The following is a 20618-nucleotide window of genomic DNA, read 5'->3' as shown; positions in this document are numbered from 1 at the left end:
TCGATTGATCGACGGAATTTATTAATTATTATCACACAAGCGCGAGTGGAATACGGAAAAATGTAGCGCTTCTGCGTCCCATAACCAACAAGGCCGAAGGCCGAGTTGGATATGGGACGCAGACGCGCTATATTTCCACGAGCGCGCGTGTGACAACGTATTAATCTTCAAGCGCGTGACATAGAACACACAATACGCATGGTAATAGACCTTTTCGCAAATACCGGGGCGCGCGCGTAACGCTTGGAATTAGGTGCATAGACCTTATTGCAGATAGCAATTTTGAACAACTGCGCATGTGCGCGCAAAGGACTGTGGGAAAAATTTGGCACCTCGCTCAAAAAAGTAAACAACGTTCAACGTTCGTACACGATCGATCGGTTTGCAAAATGGATGTGGCAGGAGTGACCGAGAAAGAGCTGGTTGATAGAATAAATAGTTCTGGCATAGACAAATTAAGGTAATCTTTAGCTAAAGTGAATGTGACAAGACACAGTAGTTAAAGACAAACTCCAAAGGCGACATTTTTTCGCGATAAAATTACTGTTTTTAGGTTTGCCCGTCTACGTCTGTAGGGCGTCGGAAGACTGACATTGACAAGGTCAATGGCGAGAAGTTGCAACACGGATCAGTGACCCTCCCGCAACCATCAGTCACCCTCGAAGGATCGGAAATAACAACCAAAACTTCCCACCAGTGACTCCGATTTGTGCTGATAAATACTTCGACAAAAGCATGGACGACCTCAATGACAAAAGTAAGACATTTTTTCTGTTACAAAACAGAGAAACATTGCCAAGGTCATGATGATCGAGGACTGTCATGACTGTTTTACAAAAAATAAAAACATTTCTTATTCCTGGTCTAGATAGAGTCTAGATATAGCTCTATGGATAAAGCCCATCAATGGTTACATTGTCTTGATTCGATTGTATCTGTAATACTGATCAGCAATGACGTGGACGTAAATAGAATAGCTTTCAATCATGGTAGTTGTACATTTTTAAAACTTTATGTGGCAGATGATACTTTTTCCTTATTTCTCACACCATCAACTTTTTAGGTCTACCACTGATATGGTTCAAAATTAAAGTGACCAAAAGTGACTAAGTAATTGTGGTTTATGTTTATATTTATTAATATAAATCTATTTCTACCTCCATGGTTATACCGTAGATCATGACATGACAAGTACGACAAGGTTCTGGTGTAGGTCCTAGCATACTTCTAGTTTCTAGAACTTAGAAGTAGTCCTAGCATAAACATGTTTTTATCAAGGGTTCAGTTTATACAAGTTTGATGTACACGTATTGTACGAACATGATTCTGTGCATAATATAATTACATACTTTGTGCTTTGTTTTGTGCATGTATTACAAAAATGATACTTTTAGTACACTGTACCATAAAGCATCAAGTTGTAAGCTTTATTGTTAGACCCTACTGGTACTGTAATAATGGTATGTTTGTTATGCCTATAATTTTATCATAATATGATATGACTTATGAGACTATGAGTTTTTGTAGGTTTGTAATTCGAAAAGCAAGGACTAGGTCACATGAGCGAAACCCTTCTTAAGGTAGGAATTTGAAAAAAGAATATAATTTCTTTTTTTAATTTTTGTTTTCAAATAAGTTTGGTTTATTCAACAACAAAAATAGATTCTGCATTGGGCATCCTCAAAAAATAAATCCTTTTGGTTTTACTTGGAAATTGTTACCATTTAACTTTATTATTTTGGGGGCAACTATCCCAATTAATACATTTTTTATTCTAAACGATTCTAAACTAATTATACCGATAGGTCTCATTTTGTAGTTTAAGTGGGTGAAAAGTCATTTCAAACCTTGCCATCAAAGAAGAAGTATTGTGAGCACTTAAATGTGATTCTCTGCAAACTCTGCATCTTAAAAATTTGGATTTAAATTAACAAGTAAGTTGACTGGCACTGTGGTCAGGTGGTTCAGGGCCCACTAATAATGGGTTCAGTACTGCCAGAGGCAATTTGTAATGTATTAAGCTGTCTCATGACTTCACAAAGCCAACATTAAAACAATTGATATTTATTAAGCTGCAGCCACCTTTGGCAAACACGGCATGCATGTCAGAGTCCTTGTTCACAAAAAGACTCTAGAAGAGGGATCAGACTATCTTCTACACCCACAGGTTGGAATGGAATCTAAAGATGACAGTGCCATGATAAAACTGCAGCTTTTTATAAAACCTGTGACAAATTCTTGTTTGTGAATGCTATATCATGCATGTTGTGAATTTAACTCCCGGGGTTGGTGTGAAAACAATTGTTCACAATCTAACCAGCATCTGTAATTATTTGACCCATTTTATGGTGAGAGTTTAAAGGTTTCATTGATAACTGTGGGTACACATAATTTAACTCTTGCTGAAAATAAATCCAAACCTGTCACACTTTTTGTTCAATATATTTGTTTACAAACACTTTTATTTTATAATTTCCATCCTTTAATTTTTTTCTTCAAATATCTAAATTGGTAATATTAACTTTATAACACACTTGGTATTTTCATGGCCCCTTAAAAACACTTACATTGCAGTTTACTTCACTCAATTATTATCTACCCTTGTTTGCCTCAGGTATTGTTCATGTTGACTGTACTGAGGCGGTTAACTACAACCCTCTAGATCTTTGCAATTGCAACCCTTGGTATTATTTAAATCTTTGCATTATGAAGTATTATTGTATGATTTAAGTAACCAGAATAAATGAAGCTTTAAACTCTTTAAGACAGTGGAAATGGACGTTTGGACAGTGTTATTGTTTGTACTTTGTATTGTATTGTATTATTCTACTTTCTCTGAGATTTGTAGCCTACAACCGCAGGACGCCACGCACAGGCATATTAAGAAGCATTTGCGATACCTTCGCTTGCGTCACAGTGCACTCTGCAATTAACATTTATCTTTTCATCGCCAATTTACGTGTCATCAGTCAAAAATGGCCTCAAGAGCATGAAGACACACATACACACACACAGCCTTTAGTCAATTCAGAAGATGGTCAATGAGCTCTCCTGCAGCAAAAGAAGTAGGATGTGGTTGGTCGAGTCCACAAAACAACAGTACAGATCACATCTTTGGAGTGAACACAGAACTGGGAGAATAACTGCTTCCAATATGAGTCCTGTCACGAAGCATGTTGATGCACAAGTAATTATCTGAAAGATAAAGCAGACAAAAACTAAGGGAATAAATGAGTGGTTACAAGGTCTTTAAAAGGCATTTAAAACAGGCAGGGTTGTGGTCGTTCAGCCCTTGTTTCCTCTTTTACGTATCTTATTTGATGACCTGACATGTGTTGCATTTTAATGACTGAGACAGTTTTCGGATGCATTGTGTGGTGTGTGCGTAGTTAGTCTTGGTGCAAGACGTTTCTTGTTTTGCTTTCACACCCAGCGCGGCCAACTCACAAACATCACCCGTATCGGTGAAACATAGCACCAAGACCAGCACATCTTATGCATCTAAACATATCAAAAACAACCGGTTATAAACATCTCCAGCTGGTCTTTATCACTCATTAACTTTAAACACCCTGACCCCACGTGAAGCGCTCTCCACCACAACAGGAATGCAGATAGCGAAACTGATTGAGGCATTTATGAATGATCTTTTGCCTTGTAAATCATAACCAAACACTCTGCCCTGAAAGTCAGTCATGACTAATATGACTATGAGCTAATTAATGAGCAGTATCATTATCAGAATATTGATATTATATTCTGAATATAATATCAATATCTGTCATCTCTAAAAAATGTTGAGGAATATATAATTGAATAGGCCTATGTATGTTTCTTTTTTAGTTTCTACCACAAATCACACATAAATCTAGCCTATACAACACTCAAATTGTAGCCTACAGCTTGTTGGGTTTGACATGCTTGATGATTTAATCATGACCCGGTCATGATTAAATCATAAACAAGCTTTATTGATATTTTATTAAACTATTTTGTGTTCAATCAAAGTCAAAAGAACATGCATGGACCTACCTACGTATGTACATACATGTACAGTCCCTCGTTCTTCCGTTGAGTCGCAAAGCCCACACTGGTCCGATGGCATTATTGTCGTAGTTTTTTATATTAATATTACACATCTGACTTGGCTAAATAAAGCATGGAGGTACACACATTCGTGGGTGAAACTGTCTTCCGCCACAGAAGCATGACCGTCCACCAAGAACAATGTCAATGTTTACAAACTTATTGTTTACAAAAAAACTTTGTAGAACACGTTACGTGACGACCGTATAACTGGAGGTGCAAAATATTTCCCACAATCCTTTGCGGGACGTCGGATTTTTGCTATCTGCAATAAGGTCTATTGTGGTCTTGCTGGTATCCAAATTTGATCCATATCTATCCCACAATGCACCTCATTCAACAGTCTGCGCTTGCGCATTGGTATTTGCGATAGGGTCTATGATATTAGCCGTGCAATATATGTTTTTTTTTTTGTTGACCTGGACATCACCACTTTGAATGTGTGGGATTCAGTACATTTATTTCAATGCTGTCATACAAAACAATAATACAATAGCGTACATTTATGTCAAAATTAAAACAAGCAATATAGTATGAGGTATGATTAGGTACACAATACTTCAAAAAAATAAACAAGTAGTAATTTAAAGACAACATTTAGGTGTAAGGTTAAGCAAAATGCTTTTGTGCCCTAACCTATTGACAGACAAACATGATACTAAGGAACACAGACAAAGACAAGGGACAACATGGTCAGACGATAGCTGTAGGCCTACAAACAACACAAAGGCGAGTCATCATTAAATGGACTCGTACTATTAAAGTCATGAATTATAGGGTTATAAGGAATATGCTTTCGTGAAGTAAGACGCCGATTACTACTAGTGTACCAAAGTATTCCCTATTTGAGAGACACAGACACACAGGTTTACACAAGCTGACAGCTGAGACCAAACAAAGCAAACGATTAAAAAGAACAACATTAGAGTTTGATGGCATTACAGATAAGTATCTAGCAAGTAGTGTTTAAGTTTTCTTGAAAATGTACTGATTGTAGAAGGTTGCTTAAAATGTATGGGAAGACTATTCCAATATTCTACTCCTCGTTGCACAACGCTATTTTTATGAATTGAAGTTCTATTGTGATTGACATACAGATCCCCCTTCAATGCTTTACGAGTACCATAGGAATGTATTGATGAAGCTAAAGTAAACATTTCATTGAAGCTATTAGGTAACAGGCGGTATTTGTTCTTGAACATGAATTTACCCAAGTTCAGACGATACAGGTCATTAAATTTGAGCACTTTAAGTTCGGCAAATATAGGAGCTGAATGAGAAAGATAATTGGCTTTTGTAATAATTCTAACGGCTTTCTTTTGCAGTAGTAAAAGTTTGTTACATAGTGCCTTTCCGTGACCCCAGGATAATATAATGCGTAATTTAAATATGAAAGAATGAATGCATTGTATAAAGTTAACAAAATCTTTTGCGGTAGAAAATGTTTCAATCTATTCATAATACCAACATTTTTTGAGATTTTGGTGGTTAAAACATCTATGTGTTTTTTCCAGGACAAGTTCTCATCAATATTAATACCTAAGAATTTACAACTCTTTGTTTGGTTGAGAGCACTGCCATTTAAACAGAGGGGTACATGGCGCACATATTTTCTTTGCCTAGCACAGAAAATGATATAGTTTGTTTTCAGAACATTAATTGACAGTTTATTTGCTAGAAGCCAGTTACTTATTTTAACGAGCTCTACGTTAAGGTTTTGTATAGCTACGTCAACATTGTGGTGTTTATATAAAAGGCTTGTATCATCTGCAAACATACAGAAGGAGATCAAACTAGACGAATTACAAATATCATTTATATAGATAATGAACAATAGAGGACCTAATACGGAACCTTGAGGAACTCCACAAGAAATATATTGATTGGGTGATTGTCTAGAATTATACGAAACAAATTGCTTTCTGTGTGTTAAGTAGCTCTTAAACCATTCCAGGGCCAACCCACGAATACCAATATTCTCTAATTTACTAAAACGAATGTCATGGTCCAAGAAAACACCAATAGAAAATTGTTTATTATCAATGGCGTTAATAATTTTCTCTAACATGCTTGTAATAGCTAACTCTGTGGAACGTTGTGCTCTGAAACCGTATTGGGATTCTGATAAAATGCCATGCTTGTCAATAAAACAAATTAGTCGCTTGTATACCAATTTCTCAAATATTTTAGAGAACACAGAGAGTAGAGATATAGGTCTATAGTTACCAATGTCATGTTTACAACCTTTTTTATATACAGGAACTACTTTAGCTATTTTTAAACTGTCTGGAAAGACTCCAGTGCTGAATGACTTGTTAAAGAGCAGCATCAATGGCTTGGCTATCACAACTCCATTCTACGAATCTGATTGGTGGATTAGCGCGTACTTGAAGATAACTTATAAAATATTATAACACTCCTTACCAATATTCTGCCTTTTCATTGGTTTAGAGCACGTCACATGATATGTCTTAGTTTTGCTAGACGACGGCCGTGTGATAGTGCATCAGTTTGCCGTGCGCTAGTCCGAAAGACTAGCACACGGTGTGCAGTACCGAGACGTCCGTTGCGTGTACGAGGATGATAAATTAATAGTCCGTAACCATTTCGGATTACATGACACTGCATGCAGAGCACAGTAAAAGTTTTCGCAATCTGTATTCGCGTCGTCCGTGGATTGTAGCATTCAGGTCTGTAACTTAATAGTACAGTATTTAGAAATGTTTGGGTGTTATAAAACAAATATGGACTGCTTTTTACTCGTGCAATGGTTAAAACTATGACTCCCTCGGTGATCCCCGGAGCATTCAATTCAAAAATAGAACGCTCCGGGGATCACCTCGGGAGTCATAGTTTTCACCATAGCACTAGAAGCAGTCAATATTTGTATAATATTGAACGTAAGTCACGGCAATCTTAGGTTAAACTGACCCAAATATCGTGAATATAAAAATTTCGGTGTGTGAGCGAACTTTTAAAAGTTTAATATGTGACCTTAGAGGATAATATCAATGACGTCAGTACACTTACCTTGTAAAGATAGCAATAACACATCTGTTAAGATTCTGTTGTGCAAAACAAATAATTTCAGATAAAATGACAGAGACTCTTGGTGTATCAGTCGAACCAGCTGCTTAATTACACCCGAAAATAGTGTGAATTTCTTTATCTCAAATCCTTATCAGTTTCAAGTGTTGATAAATTTCTAATAAGTAACTGTCATCTGGAAAAGTCTGAGTCAACAACTTTCAATATGTTTGACTCTTATCCTAAAAAGAGAATGGTCTTGACTTGACTGAAGTAAAGTATTTCACAATCAAAGCCTTAAAAAATGTCGATTTTTGTTCTCATGTTCTCCCTACTTCAAAGGGGGGCCATACTTTTGGTCATTACCCCCCCCCCCCCCCCCCAAAAAAAAAAAAAATTTGAAGTCAAGTTGTACAAGTAATCTAGTTTTAGAGAATGGGGTTATTTTCCACCAACAAAATTGAGTCTGAGAAAGGATTCAGGCATAAAGGCTTTCTTGGGCATCTAAAAGCACATACTTGTAATGTATCATGTATGTTTTGTCGTTGTTGAATAAACGGAGTAGAATAACTCCACTCGAAAGAAAAAAGAAGACAAAAGTATATTTTTTTCTTTCATAGTTTGTTCCGCAAGTGAGGATACTGATTACTTGTCTTTGACAATAGTATACCCAGTAATCCTGCCTCTGAAAGGGTCATTCGTCATTTATATGGCATGTTGGATCGTCGCTAAGTTCAGTATGGATTGAAGATTCAGATCAATATTTTTTTATTCGGCATTAAGATGTTTGCTCGGAACCATGTTGTTTTGTTTTCGGTACCGACACTAAGTACCAAGTATGTTGAGCCTTTCCCAAACGTCGTCATGTACTCCGGTTCTTGATTGGGTTCCCTCGTCAATGCTGGTGCAGTGTATTATTTGGTACGGCGATTTCAAAACCAAACGGAGCCTGAAGCCAAAAAGGGAGCATGGCCCGGGGTTTGGAAAACACTCCCACATCAGAACTTGACCTGTTTTCATTGAAATGGGAGATGAGGCCTTTTTCCTTAGGTTGACCTGTGACGTCATCAAAGGAAGAATTTAACTGATAATTAGAAAAACATAATAACAATATTTTGCTTGAACTTCTTTCACGCTATACGGTGTACAGAAAAGAAGAAAAAAAAAACATATTAAAAATTACTTTTATTCAGCAATGATAACAATCCTGTTAACAATTAACAAAAACTTGTTTTATGTAAATGAAAATCCCTTTAAAACAAGATACACGGATAAACGATTCCCACTTTGAAATAATGATGTCCGCGCTTCGCTTCATTGTCGTGGCGACCCTTATGGGATTGTGTCTGGCAGACACAAAGAAGAGATACGATGGGTGAGTTTTTTAGACTTTATTTGTTTTCTTTTTTAAATGCACGTCGCGAGACACACAAGGCCTAAAGGAAACTTCAAGGAGTGGGCTACAATCAACTGATTTTTTAATAAAGAGTATCTAATTCAAGTTCTGGGGGTTAAGTCATCGGAGTGTGGGTTCGAATCCCGTTCGTGACACTTGTGTTTTGAGCAAGATACTTTGCTATAGTTTCTTCTATTCACCCAGGGATATGAAATGGATACCTGTGAGGGTAGAGGTTGATATTGTGTATGAAAAAGCCTTTGGAGGCTACGGTTGCCCATGTGTTATACTCCCCAGTGAGCTGGGAAGGGGTAAAGGGATGTTATTGGCCCAATGACCTATACAAACAAACATACCTACACAAACTGTTTTTACGAAGAGCTCTATCGAGAATTTGTTTTTATTATTATTATTACTATAATTATTATAATTGAGAGGGTATACACAACATTGTCAAACAATTAACACATTTAAAGACTGGTCCTCCATAGAGTTTGGTCTTTGGAGAACTGTCTTGCAAAAATGTTCTACTACCGCGGTAGATTTATCGGATAATTCGGGAGACTTCTCAGTTCTGCTTTGTAAAAGTACTACTTGGGCGGAAGGTATATAGATATTCAGCTGGGAGTACTATTTTAGCTTATAGGATCGTCATTAACTGCCCTACCGCGGAGTTAGTTCTTAATCAGGTCCCACCGTTTTGACCAGCTTGCTCGAGTCATCGTCAGGAGACTGATGCAAATAATGATGTCATCTTTATATTTGTCTTTATTTCCAGATACAAAGTTATTCGTGTCACACCGTCCAGTGTGGCTCAGATGCAATCAGTCAGGAGCTTACAAGACTCTATTCAAGGAGAGGTAGGATCTTCAAGAAATACAAGAATAAAGCAAAATTTTAATAGCGAAAGAAAGAAACGGAAAACAACATACGTCTTTGTTAAAATGTTATTGGGTTGGCACCATTTTGCTTGTACCGAGACATGAATGGTTAGCTTTAGTGAGTGCTTTCACCAGTTAACTCTCGTCGATCTTTAACAAAAAGCACACCACACATCACGATCTCCCATGGCTGTCGTGATCTCAGCTGTAGAGGTTACCTCAGTTTCATGACGCAACTGGGTCAAAAATTCATGAAGCCTTTAAGCACACAAAAAGAACTAAGCAAAAAATAGTATTGCTTAGCAGAATATAGGTAACCAGTTAAAATTAACATTAAGTTTGCATTGTTGTGGCTTGTGCCCCGTTCATTTTTTTGCTAAAGCAAAGAAAGATGTCAAGGAAGATTTCCTGCTTAAAGCCATTGGACACTTTCGGTAAACAGTATTGTCCAAAGCCATTCGATCAAGTATTGATTATTATCTATCATTTATCTATCTTTACTTACAGATTGAGTTTTGGACTGATCCTGCCCATGCTGATCGTCCCGTTGATATAATGGTTGGTCCTGCAGAGTTAGACAACGTCTGCAATACTTTGCAAGATCTTGGCCTATCATTCTCTACCCTGATTGAAGATGTACAGCAACGCGCAGACTCAATAACTGTTGACCAATCTGGAGGCGTCTTCTCGCTAGCCAGTTTTAATTATGATACGTTTCATAGTTACGCCGATGTATGTATATGTATAAAAGGGCCATTAAACGATCGGGGTTAGACCTTGGGAGGCTATCACTAGTATATCATTATTATTTTGTTCTTATTATTATTTATTAATGCGCCGAATGTCTGCACTAGATGTGTAAGCGTAGAACCTATAGTGGAGTGCGCCACGCTCACAAGCCAAAATTGCCTGATAACCCGTGAACCCGCACGAAATCCCTGCTTCCGTATTTCCTAACTTAGGATTAATCTTAAGACTAAGTTAATTGCCGTAACCATAGACGTTACGACACTTTGAACCTATTCTAAGTTAGAATGCGTTACTGATCCTTACTCGAGCTAGGATTAATCCCAACTTTTTCGTGAAATCGGCTCCAGTACCAGTTAAATGGATTGAGTGACGTTTGATTTTCTTTGTTCCCCTCCACTGCAGATTAATTCATGGGTTAGTAGTATGGCGGCTAGTCACAGTGCGATTGTGCGAGAAGACAAACTGGCTGATAAGTCGTATGAAGGGAGAGACATAAAACTACTGAAGGTAAGACGTTATTTATTATATTCATGATTTATTAAAAACATTCAATTGTATTGCCAAGAGCAAAATAGTATTTGAACTTACAACAATGTACAGTTTTAAAACATGATAATTACAGACATGGTAAAATTGGGTTTTAATAGTGAAAAGGAAACATTTAAATTCACACAAGCTAAAAGAACCTAGTGGTGAATGTATAGAAAACTTTTACTGGAAAAAATTAAAACTCAATTATAATATGCTCGTTTGTCTGTTTGTCACAATTTACATGTATAACTAAGGAGGCACTATTTCTACCTCCATGGTAACCTTTTTACATACACTCATGCATAAGGTACAATGGTAAGAACGGGTACCAGGGAAAAGCCTATAAGCTTATACAGGGTTTGGTCCCTTCAGTTTCCTATAAGCTTATACAGGGTTTGGTCCCTTCAGTTTCCTATAAGCTTATACAGGGTTTGGTCCCTTCAGTTTCCTATAAGCTTATACAGGGTTTGGTCCCTTCAGTTTCCTATAAGCTTATACAGGGTTTGGTCCCTTCAGTTTCCTATAAGCTTATACAGGATTTGGTCCCTTCAGTTTCCTATAAGCTTATACAGGATTTGGTCCCTTCAGTTTCCTATAAGCTTATACAGGATTTGGTCCCTTCAGTTTCCTATAAGCTTATACAGGGTTTGGTCCCTTCAGTTTCCTATAAGCTTATACAGGGTTTGGTCCCTTCAGTTTCCTATAAGCTTATACAGGGTTTGGTCCCTTCAGTTTCCTATAAGCTTATACAGGATTTGTCCCTTCAGTTTCCTATAAGCTTATACAGGGTTTGGTCCCTTCAGTTTCCTATAAGCTTATACAGGGTTTGGTCCCTTCAGTTTCCTATAAGCTTATACAGGGTTTGGTCCCTTCAGTTTCCTATAAGCTTATACAGGGTTTGGTCCCTTCAGTTTCCTATAAGCTTATACAGGGTTTGGTCCCTTCAGTTTCCTATAAGCTTATACAGGGTTTGGTCCCTTCAGTTGATAAATTAATGAGTTTTAGTTTTAGTTTTGAAAGTTAAGAGAAAAGTATAATGTGTACAGCAAACATATCACAATAAATGGTTTGTTTTGTAAACTGTTTTTCACAACAAGATTTGCCGTATAGCCATTTGGTTTACTTAATAGAATAACTGATGAGTGCCAGGAACAAAAAGAGGAATGTAAAATGAACACATTGAAGTAATTGCAGGACTAGATAAATTGGAATATATGAAGTAAATCTTTCCTGTATTCTATAACTCTCTTTGCTGGCTTAGAAACCAACTAGAATTCATCTACTTCGCATGGTTGTGGTTGCGGTTGTTTTGACAATTATTGCGCGTGCTTTGCGTACGCGCACAGGGCTCCAGAGGAGAGGACGGAGCCTGAAGCCGACTCCAAAGCCGAAACCGTGGCTTCGAAAAGGGCTAAAGGCTACTTAATTGTTCTTGGCATTGGTTTGAATCCTGCCTGAACCATTTTGAGTCCACCCGACGTTTTAAATTTATTAACTGGAAGTCATTACGCAACCATGGCTGCCTAGAACCTTATTTGACAGTATTTGAGTTTTTTAAAGGAAGTTTCAAAGTGAGAACGGCTTTGTTTCAACCTCGTGTGATGTTTTTAAACAATCTCATATGCAGGAATACGTTATAGATCTAAATATCCAATGTATAGTGATTCATTCATTCAAACTGATATTTATTTCCATACTTCATGAAAACAGAGTACAAACAATGTTTTTAAGGAATAACCAATAAACAAAGCTATTTTATAATGAGGGTTAGAAAAATTAATAAATAGAGTATGGAGGTATCATCTGGAAGCCGAGGCTTATGTAGGGATGCCCGAGGACAGACAATAAACGGGGACAAGAACGAACGGACTGATTAAATGATATAAAATAAATAATTATTTCAAATCTGTCTTTTAATGTTAATCTTTACTCACCAAGATCGGGAAGCCTGGAGTTAATAAGAAGATCATCTTTTGGCAAAGTGGAACTCACTCTCGTGAATGGCTGTCTCCAGCTACACAGTTGAAAATTGTTTCTTGGGTAAGTAATAGAGTCGCCAACCAAGTCCCAATCACAACTTAATCCCGCACAGGCTGTACCTCAAGATAAACTATTTCTGTGACGTCACTCTATTGATGAAAGTGTAGATTGTTTTTACAAATCTACACCTAACTGTAAATTCGTTACAAACATGAACTGAATGTCTTTCCGCATTGATAGAAAACAGGGCTAAAACATGTTGATATTTACGCTAATGGTAAACTGGTCAAAACATGGAATCGATAATGTTTATGTTTATGAATTTTGCAAAATAGAAATTACTACCAAACGTCCTTTGACAAAGTAGAATGTTTTGGGAAAATAGTTTTTAAACTAAACTCCAACTTAAAAGTTAAAAGATGCGTGGATACCACACCTTTGTCTCGGACATTCTATCAAATAATCTACACTTTCTCGTCCACTCTCTTAAAATAACGTTTGTAAAAGAAAGCGAAGTCAGATTGTGGCATCATGGAATGACCTTTGTCAGGCTCAATTCGTTATTAGCTCGTTAGAGACTAGCACTTGTGAGGTTCCTGTCAATTAGTCATTTAGCTCGTTAGACACTAACACTAATTTAATAGGTCTATGTCAATTCGCTATTTAGCTCGTGGAAGAGACTAACACTTGTTAGGCTCCTGTCAATTCGTTATTTAGCTCGTGAGAGAGTACGAGATTGGTCAAGCCGACATCGTCCAACTGCTGGATAAGGTTGATATCTACGCCATGCCTTTGTTTAACCCTGACGGTTATTTTCACTCACACGAGGTAAGAAAAGAGTCATATTCACATCGTTTGAAGTGAAACGATTAAATGGGTTACATACGATGGTAAACGGAACCACGGTTTGTTTCAATATGTAGGCATACAACTAACATGTGAACATTTCAAATGGCTATAATGGCGTTTTTGAGATAATTGCCGAAACTCCGGAGCGGTTGTTTCCACTACACGCAAGAAGAATAATTTGCAATCGGATTACACAAGCTGAGAAGCGTTACTCTTAGTAATGCTACTCGGGTTCAGATTTTGGGGGCAATAAAAGTAATCTTTTTCCCAAACCGCAGTACTTCGAAGTGCTGCACCTCTTGCCAAGTAACTTTTGGTCACAGGATATTTTTTCACAGGACTCGGGAAAGTACTGAGTATACAGTGCTAACACACATCGGTGTATGGGTAAAAAACCAATATTAATATTCTTTATCCCCGATGCAAATTTAACATCTATTATATCGTTGCGGTACCCGCTGCCAAAACATAGGATTCGAACTGCCTCTAGCTACCGGGCAACCTCGGTAGTCTAGTTGGTAAGACACTGCTCTAGAATTGCAAGGGTCGTGGGTTCGAATCCCACCCGAGTAACATGCCTGTGATATTTTTTACCTGCTAATATTAAAATTTCTACTAGTCTGCAACAATTTAAAAAACTAGTCAAATGCCACCTTGCCACAAAAGCCACCTCTAAGGAAGCATAGCTTGGGTTCCTTTTTGGTTTCAATTTGTTATATTATTTATCGATTTAATTTAATTTAACTTAATTTTTAATTTAAAATATTTGTTTTTCCTATTCTATTTATTTTTCTTGTGTTCTCTTGCTTTGTTTTTCCTTGAATCATCTTTTTGCCCTTGACTAGGTTCGTCTGTTTTTTGTAAGGACCCCAATGGACATAAGTCTAAGTTATTGGCTTTTTTGGGCTATCCTTGGATAATTTTCTGCAGTATTTCTATCTTGTTTTTTTTTGTCTTTTCTCCTGTTGTTAAGTACATGTTTGTATTTTGAGTATGTTCTTGCTGTATTTTTATCCGAATAAATTCAATCAATCATATCGTTGCGGTACCCGCTGCCAAAACATAGGATTCGAACTGCCTCTAGCTGCCGGGCAACCTCGGTAGTCTAGTTGGTAAGACACTGCTCTAGAATTGCAAGGGTCGTGGGTTCGAATCCCACCCGAGTAACATGCCTGTGATATTTTTTCACAGGACTCGGGAAAGTACTGAGTATACAGTGCTAACACACATCGGTGTATGGGTAAAAACCAAAATTAATAACTTTTTATTGCCATGAATTTTCGGAGTCATTACTAAACGCGTGCTTCAACTCATGCAGAGCTTGTACAACGCACGGGGCACTCTATTGGTAATTGCCAAAGACCAGTATCTATCTTGGTGTATCCCACATGAGTACAAAATAACAAATCTGTGAAAACTTGGGCTCAATAATTGGTCATCGAAATTGCAAGGAAATTTTTGAAAAAAAAAAAAAAAACCTTGTTGCACAAATTAATTGTGTGCTATTATCAAATGCTTCCAGGACTGAAGTCTTTCTGAGAATTTACCTCTTTCTCGAAACCAAGTTACTTCAGAAGAAGCTGTTTCTCACATAGTTTTATATTATCGACAGCTCTCCATTGCTCGTTACCAAGTAAGTTTTCACGCTATACTTTATGTATTTTGAGTAATTACTAAACGTGTCCGGTGTCTTTAAGGAAGGTGCGCCTCGAGCATCGCTTAGTCAAAGTCGTGGGTTGTCCAATCGGGTGATTATTTTGTTTTTTTTACATTAGTTTGACCGTATGTGGAGAAAAACGCGTAGTGTGAATAAGAACAGCAATTGTAGAGGAGTTGACCCGAACCGAAACTTCAATGCTGGATGGGACGGTAAGTCAGTAATTATTATTACGGTTCCTCTAGTCTCGGTGCAAGACGTTTCTCGTTTTCCTTTCACGCACAGCGCGGCCAACTCACCAACAGCGCCCGCAACGACCGCCCCTTTACACTCACCTGACTTAGGCCGTGTCCGAAACGACGACTTCGGCTACAGCTATGTCTAGATCAGCGCGTCTACCAGTGTTGAAGAATAGCAGACGCGCGCGATCTAGCCGTAGCTGTAGCCGAAGTCGCCGTTTCGGACACGGCCTTTTAGTCTGCGAACCTTGCGGGGGCGGTTCGAGAAACGTTTTGCACCAAGATAACGGTTCCTCATAATAGGTCCTTTGGTCGTCTCCGAGTCTCTAAACGCTTGATAGTGTTAAAATGTGGAAACATAACAATAAGTGAATGAAAGAAGTAACACTGAGTGTTAAAAAGTTCATGTTATTCCACAAAATTACCAAAACCAACAGATGCCAGTCCACTAGTTTGTCCCATTAAATAATCTGTGTTCATATGAAATAAACTCTATTCCCCAATGTCAAATGAAATACAGTTATCGACGGAATACAAAAATATATATATCACACGAACTGTCATTTTACAGTTTAGCGTGAGCAATGATAAAATAAAAACATCATCAATTGAACAAAAGTATGGCCAACACCATTTTGGGATTTAGAAGTCAAGAAAAGTTAAATCAACTAGAACCCACATCCAGGATGACATTAGGAATATGTTGTCAGAATCATGATCCTGCAAACAAATCTATACCCTTAAAGAATCATGATCCTGCAAACAAATCTATACCCTTAAAGAATCATGATCCTGCAAACAAATCTATACCCTTAAAGAATCATGATCCTGCAAACAAATCTATACCCTTAAAGAATCATGATCCTGCAAACAAATCTATACCCTTAAAGAATCATGATCCTGCAAACAAATCTATACCCTTAAATAATCATGATCCTGCAAACAAATCTATACCCTTAAATAATCATGATCCTGCAAACAAATCTATACCCTTAAAGAATCATGATCCTGCAAACAAATCTATACCCTTAAAGAATCATGATCCTGCAAACAAATCTATACCCTTAAAGAATCATGATCCTGCAAACAAATCTATACCCTTAAAGAATCATGATCCTGCAAACAAATCTATACCCTTAAAGAATCATGATCCTGCAAACAAATCTATACCCTTAAAGAATCATGATCCTGCAAACAAACCCTTAATAATTTCGAAGGCATTTTGCTTCAGGTCGGTAATATCTTATACCATTTCCTCTTTCCTCGACTATAGTTGATGGGGGAGCGAGCACTAACCCGTGTGCACAAGACTACCGTGGTCCCTCTGTACAGTCTGAGATCGAGGTTCGATCTTTAACTAACTACATCAGCGCTCTCACTAACGTACAAGTCTACATTGACATGCATTGTTACAGTCAGTTATGGATGTTTCCTTTTGGCTACAAGTACGATTATGCGGGAAACTACTGGGATCAGGTAGGCATACAAGAAATACACGTGTTTTTGTGCTATTATTGTGCACCTAATAAGGGTTTACAATGTGTTACGGCGAAGCTACAGCCAGAAACACCGGGCGAAACCCTTCTCTTTTCAATAAGTGCACTGGCTTAATTATTTGTGTGTGTTACACAACACACCGGACCAACGGCTTGACGTCCCATCCTAAAGACGAAGCACTAATGGTTAAGTGTCTTACATAAGGACACATTGTCAAATTTTATAATGAACGTGTTTTTTGTTGTTGTTTTTACAGTTTAACCTTGCCACCGACGCCATGAAAGCTTTGTACGCAAAACACTACAAGACTTTTGATGTAGGACCCATTGCACATGTTATATGTAAGTATAATATTATGTATGCGGTGATCTTAGAGCACTAAATGTAAGCAAAAACTGTTCAAAGGTTATCCCACCACTCGAATTAAAAATGGCTTAGATTGTTTACAGCAAAATGAGTGTTTGATGATTCTGCTTGCTCCAAAAGGAGTCAAAATGTAAAAAAAAAAAAAAAAAAAAAAAAAATTGACTTTTAGGCAGGGAAGCAAGTTGAATACATAAACAACGAGCAATAAAATGTTATCCCTCGGCGGTAAAGAGATTGAAATTGAAGTTAATTGAAACAAAAATAAAGGTAAAGACAAACAAACAAATACATCAATAAAAAATAAGCCATAGGCCTACTTGATTATTTAAAAATAATACAAAAAGTTGTTGGTAAAAACATGACATTATTAAAATAAAATAAAACCAGCCAATATTTCCACAATAGATTGATAATCTAAGGCTCTTTGTGTCATTGTTAACATTGAAAGAAAACGCAGATTATTTGAGTTTCTTTTGGCAAAAATTTCATTTTGTTTCAATAAATTGTTTGTTTTCAGACAAAGCATCTGGTTCTAGTGTTGATTGGGCGCACGAAATGGCTGGCATTCCCTATGCTTACGCACCAGAGCTCCGTGATAAAGGGGTCTATGGTTTTATTGCACCACCATCTGAGATTAACCCAAGTGCCCAGGAGGTCTATGAAGCCATTAAGGTTATTGGCAACAAATTCGTTTAAATACATCCGACAGTCGTCTGGTTGTTGTTAAATTAAATTTGTAATTGAATAATTAGTTTTCTTAATGGCAACGACGGTTTTAAGCATTATGGAGTTCTACTGCATGGCATTTTCGGGGTGTGGTGGACCCTGTATAATGATATGGGAGTACACTGTTTAGTTTTTGCGTCCATGGACAAGTTAACCAAAACCTACTTGGTACGTGTTCACCATAACTCAAATAATGGCTGGTGGAGATTGGGAGATAGGGAGTGGCTATGGACGTGTTGAAGGGGGTTTCTATGATGGTGGGGTTAGGGGAGTGAATAATGAAATGGGGTGGGGCAGTGTTCAAGGAAGTGGGGCAGCGCTGTGTATTGGGAGATTTACGAGGTGGAGGGACCAGGTTGCTTTGGTCACGTGGTTGCTGGACGCCATGTTGTCTCCAAATGAAGCAGAACCCAATGGCTAGGCTAGTCTGGCACCCCGTGTTCGTCCATGTGTTTCTTGGGATCAAAATGGCTTCTAATCGCAAATTGTCGCAACTCTCCAGATATGGCTCTGAAGTGGGGTGAGAGGTGCTGAAACTGACAAAGGTCCGTCTGCCGTTTCCTCTCTATCTCCAATTCAAACAAATGCTTTATGAACAAAGAAGGGCAAAGACTAAACATTGATAATTGTAGATCCATTAAAGGGCTGCTTTTTCTCACTGTTAATAAGATTAATGAGTCAAAATAAATTATTAAATGCTTACTGTAATCTGTGTTTTGGTTACGTGGTTTTAATTTGTTGTCAGATAAGTGCAGCTTTTGAGTGTATTGTTATTATAAGTAGTTTATTTAATCTGAACAAAAGTTGACAACATTCAAATTTGCAAAATTTTTACGGAGTTAAGAAAAATGGAATCTAGGTTAAATCTATAAACAAACTCACTTATTTGTTTTAAAAATAAAAGTTAAGCATAAATTGGTTAAAATCATGCCATCAAAAAACAAACAAAGATTATAAAAAAGGCTATGGCACTCACACAAAATTTATCAAGCAACCCAATAATTGATTTCATGATTCTGGCCATTGAGTGTTCCACTCTAATATAGAGGGCGCTCTCTCCATGTTGTTAATGTATTCGGTTTGATTACATACAATAAAAGATAAACACCATTCGTCATTATAGGCGTAGGACTAAGGGGGCAGGATGTCCCCCCCCCCCGAAAAAGAGGGGGTGCAACTTGTAGAAATGTTAGCACGGCAAAAAGAACAACTTTGGGCAGAAAAGTAAAACCCTCCTGGAATCAGAATTCAGGTTAAGGAGAATGGACGATAAAGTGTAGATTCGTGAATAGAATGTACGAGCCGAAGGCGAGTACATTGTATTCACGAATCTACACTTTAGTGTCTATTCTCTGACTTTAACTATTTCTCCCATTGGTTATGTAACACAGTTTCAATGAACAACCTGATTTCTCAATAGTAACAACACTAGTTAGTCTAGCTAATTTCGTATAGGTTAACAAACGACGGTTGGGTACATGTTATAGATATTTTACAACACACCGAGGCATACTTTAGTGCTTGCAACATTATCGAGTACAAAACAGTTTGCTCAGCTAACAATAAATTGTATACCTTAAGTGACTTTTCTAAACTGGAATTTGTTTTTGTAAATTGAAAGATATTCAGCTAGCCAATGTTTTGGTGCACTTCTTGCATCTTTCATTTTGGAAAGACAGTAATTTTTAGGTTGAACTGTTAATAATGAAAATACAAGTGTAGATTATGCTACGGAACTACACTTAAGTGTAGATTCGTAACGAATCAACAGTTATGTGGAGATTCGTAGAAATAATCTACACTGTCTTTCAACAATAGAGTGACGTCACAGAAATAGTTTAATACTTAATAATGTTTTGTCTGTGTGACATTTTTGGGGGGAATTTAATCTCACAAAAATATTTAAAAGTCACATATAAATTGTCTTAGCTTTCTTGGAGTGAGTATAAGGCCTGTTGGAAGCTGCTTGTCTTAGCTTTCTTGGAGTGAGTATAAGGCCTGTTGGAAGCTGCTTGTCTTAGCTTTCTTGGAGTGAGTATAAGGCCTGTTGGAAGCTGATTGTCTTAGCTTTCTTGGAGTGAGTATAAGGCCTGTTGGAAGCTGCTTGTCTTAGCTTTCTTGGAGTGAGTATAATGCCTGTTGGAAGCTGCTTGTCTTAGCTTTCTTGGAGTGAGTATAAGGCCTGTTGGAAGCTGCTTGTCTTAGCTTTCTTGGAGTGAGTATAAGGCCTGTTGGAAGCTGCTTGTCTTAGCTTTCTTGAGTGAGTATAAGGCCTGTTGGAAGCTGCTTGTCTTAGCTTTCTTGGAGTGAGTATAAGCCTGTTGGAAGCTGCTTATCTTAGCTTTCTTTGAGTGAGTATAAGGCTGTTGGAAGCTGCTTGTCTTAGCTTTCTTTGAGTGAGTATAAGGCTGTTCGAAGCTGCTTGTCTTAGCTTTCTTGGAGTGAGTATAAGGCCTGTTGGAAGCTGCTTGTCTTAGCTTTCTTGGAGTGAGTATAAGCCTGTTGTAAGCTGCTTGTCTTAGCTTTCTTGGAGTGAGTATAAGGCTGTTTGAAGCTGCTTGTCTTAGCTTTCTTGGAGTGAGTATAAGGCCTGTTGGAAGCTGCTTGTCTTAGCTTTCTTGGAGTGAGTATAA

The 20618-nt window shown here is 37.6% G+C and overlaps 1 protein-coding gene across 1 annotated transcript; it reads left to right on the top strand.

Moving 5' to 3' along the window:
* The first annotated feature begins 8411 nt into the window (after positions 1 to 8411).
* Positions 8412 to 18225, top strand: LOC117306325 (carboxypeptidase B-like). The gene is made up of 10 exons (XM_033790926.1): positions 8412 to 8488; positions 9288 to 9369; positions 9898 to 10122; positions 10543 to 10647; positions 12610 to 12711; positions 13369 to 13479; positions 15276 to 15369; positions 16670 to 16872; positions 17150 to 17234; positions 17777 to 18225. The coding sequence occupies exons 1-10, from the start codon at positions 8412 to 8414 to the stop codon at positions 17953 to 17955; spliced, it is 1263 nt and encodes a 420-aa protein (XP_033646817.1). The 3' UTR covers positions 17956 to 18225.
* The last annotated feature ends 2393 nt before the right edge of the window (positions 18226 to 20618 follow it).

This window comes from Asterias rubens, unplaced genomic scaffold (assembly GCF_902459465.1).
Source record: "Asterias rubens unplaced genomic scaffold, eAstRub1.3, whole genome shotgun sequence".
Classification (NCBI taxonomy): domain Eukaryota; kingdom Metazoa; phylum Echinodermata; class Asteroidea; order Forcipulatida; family Asteriidae; genus Asterias; species Asterias rubens.
The sequence above is the reverse complement of the archived record's forward strand: the minus strand, read 5'-3'. Positions and strand labels throughout refer to the sequence as shown.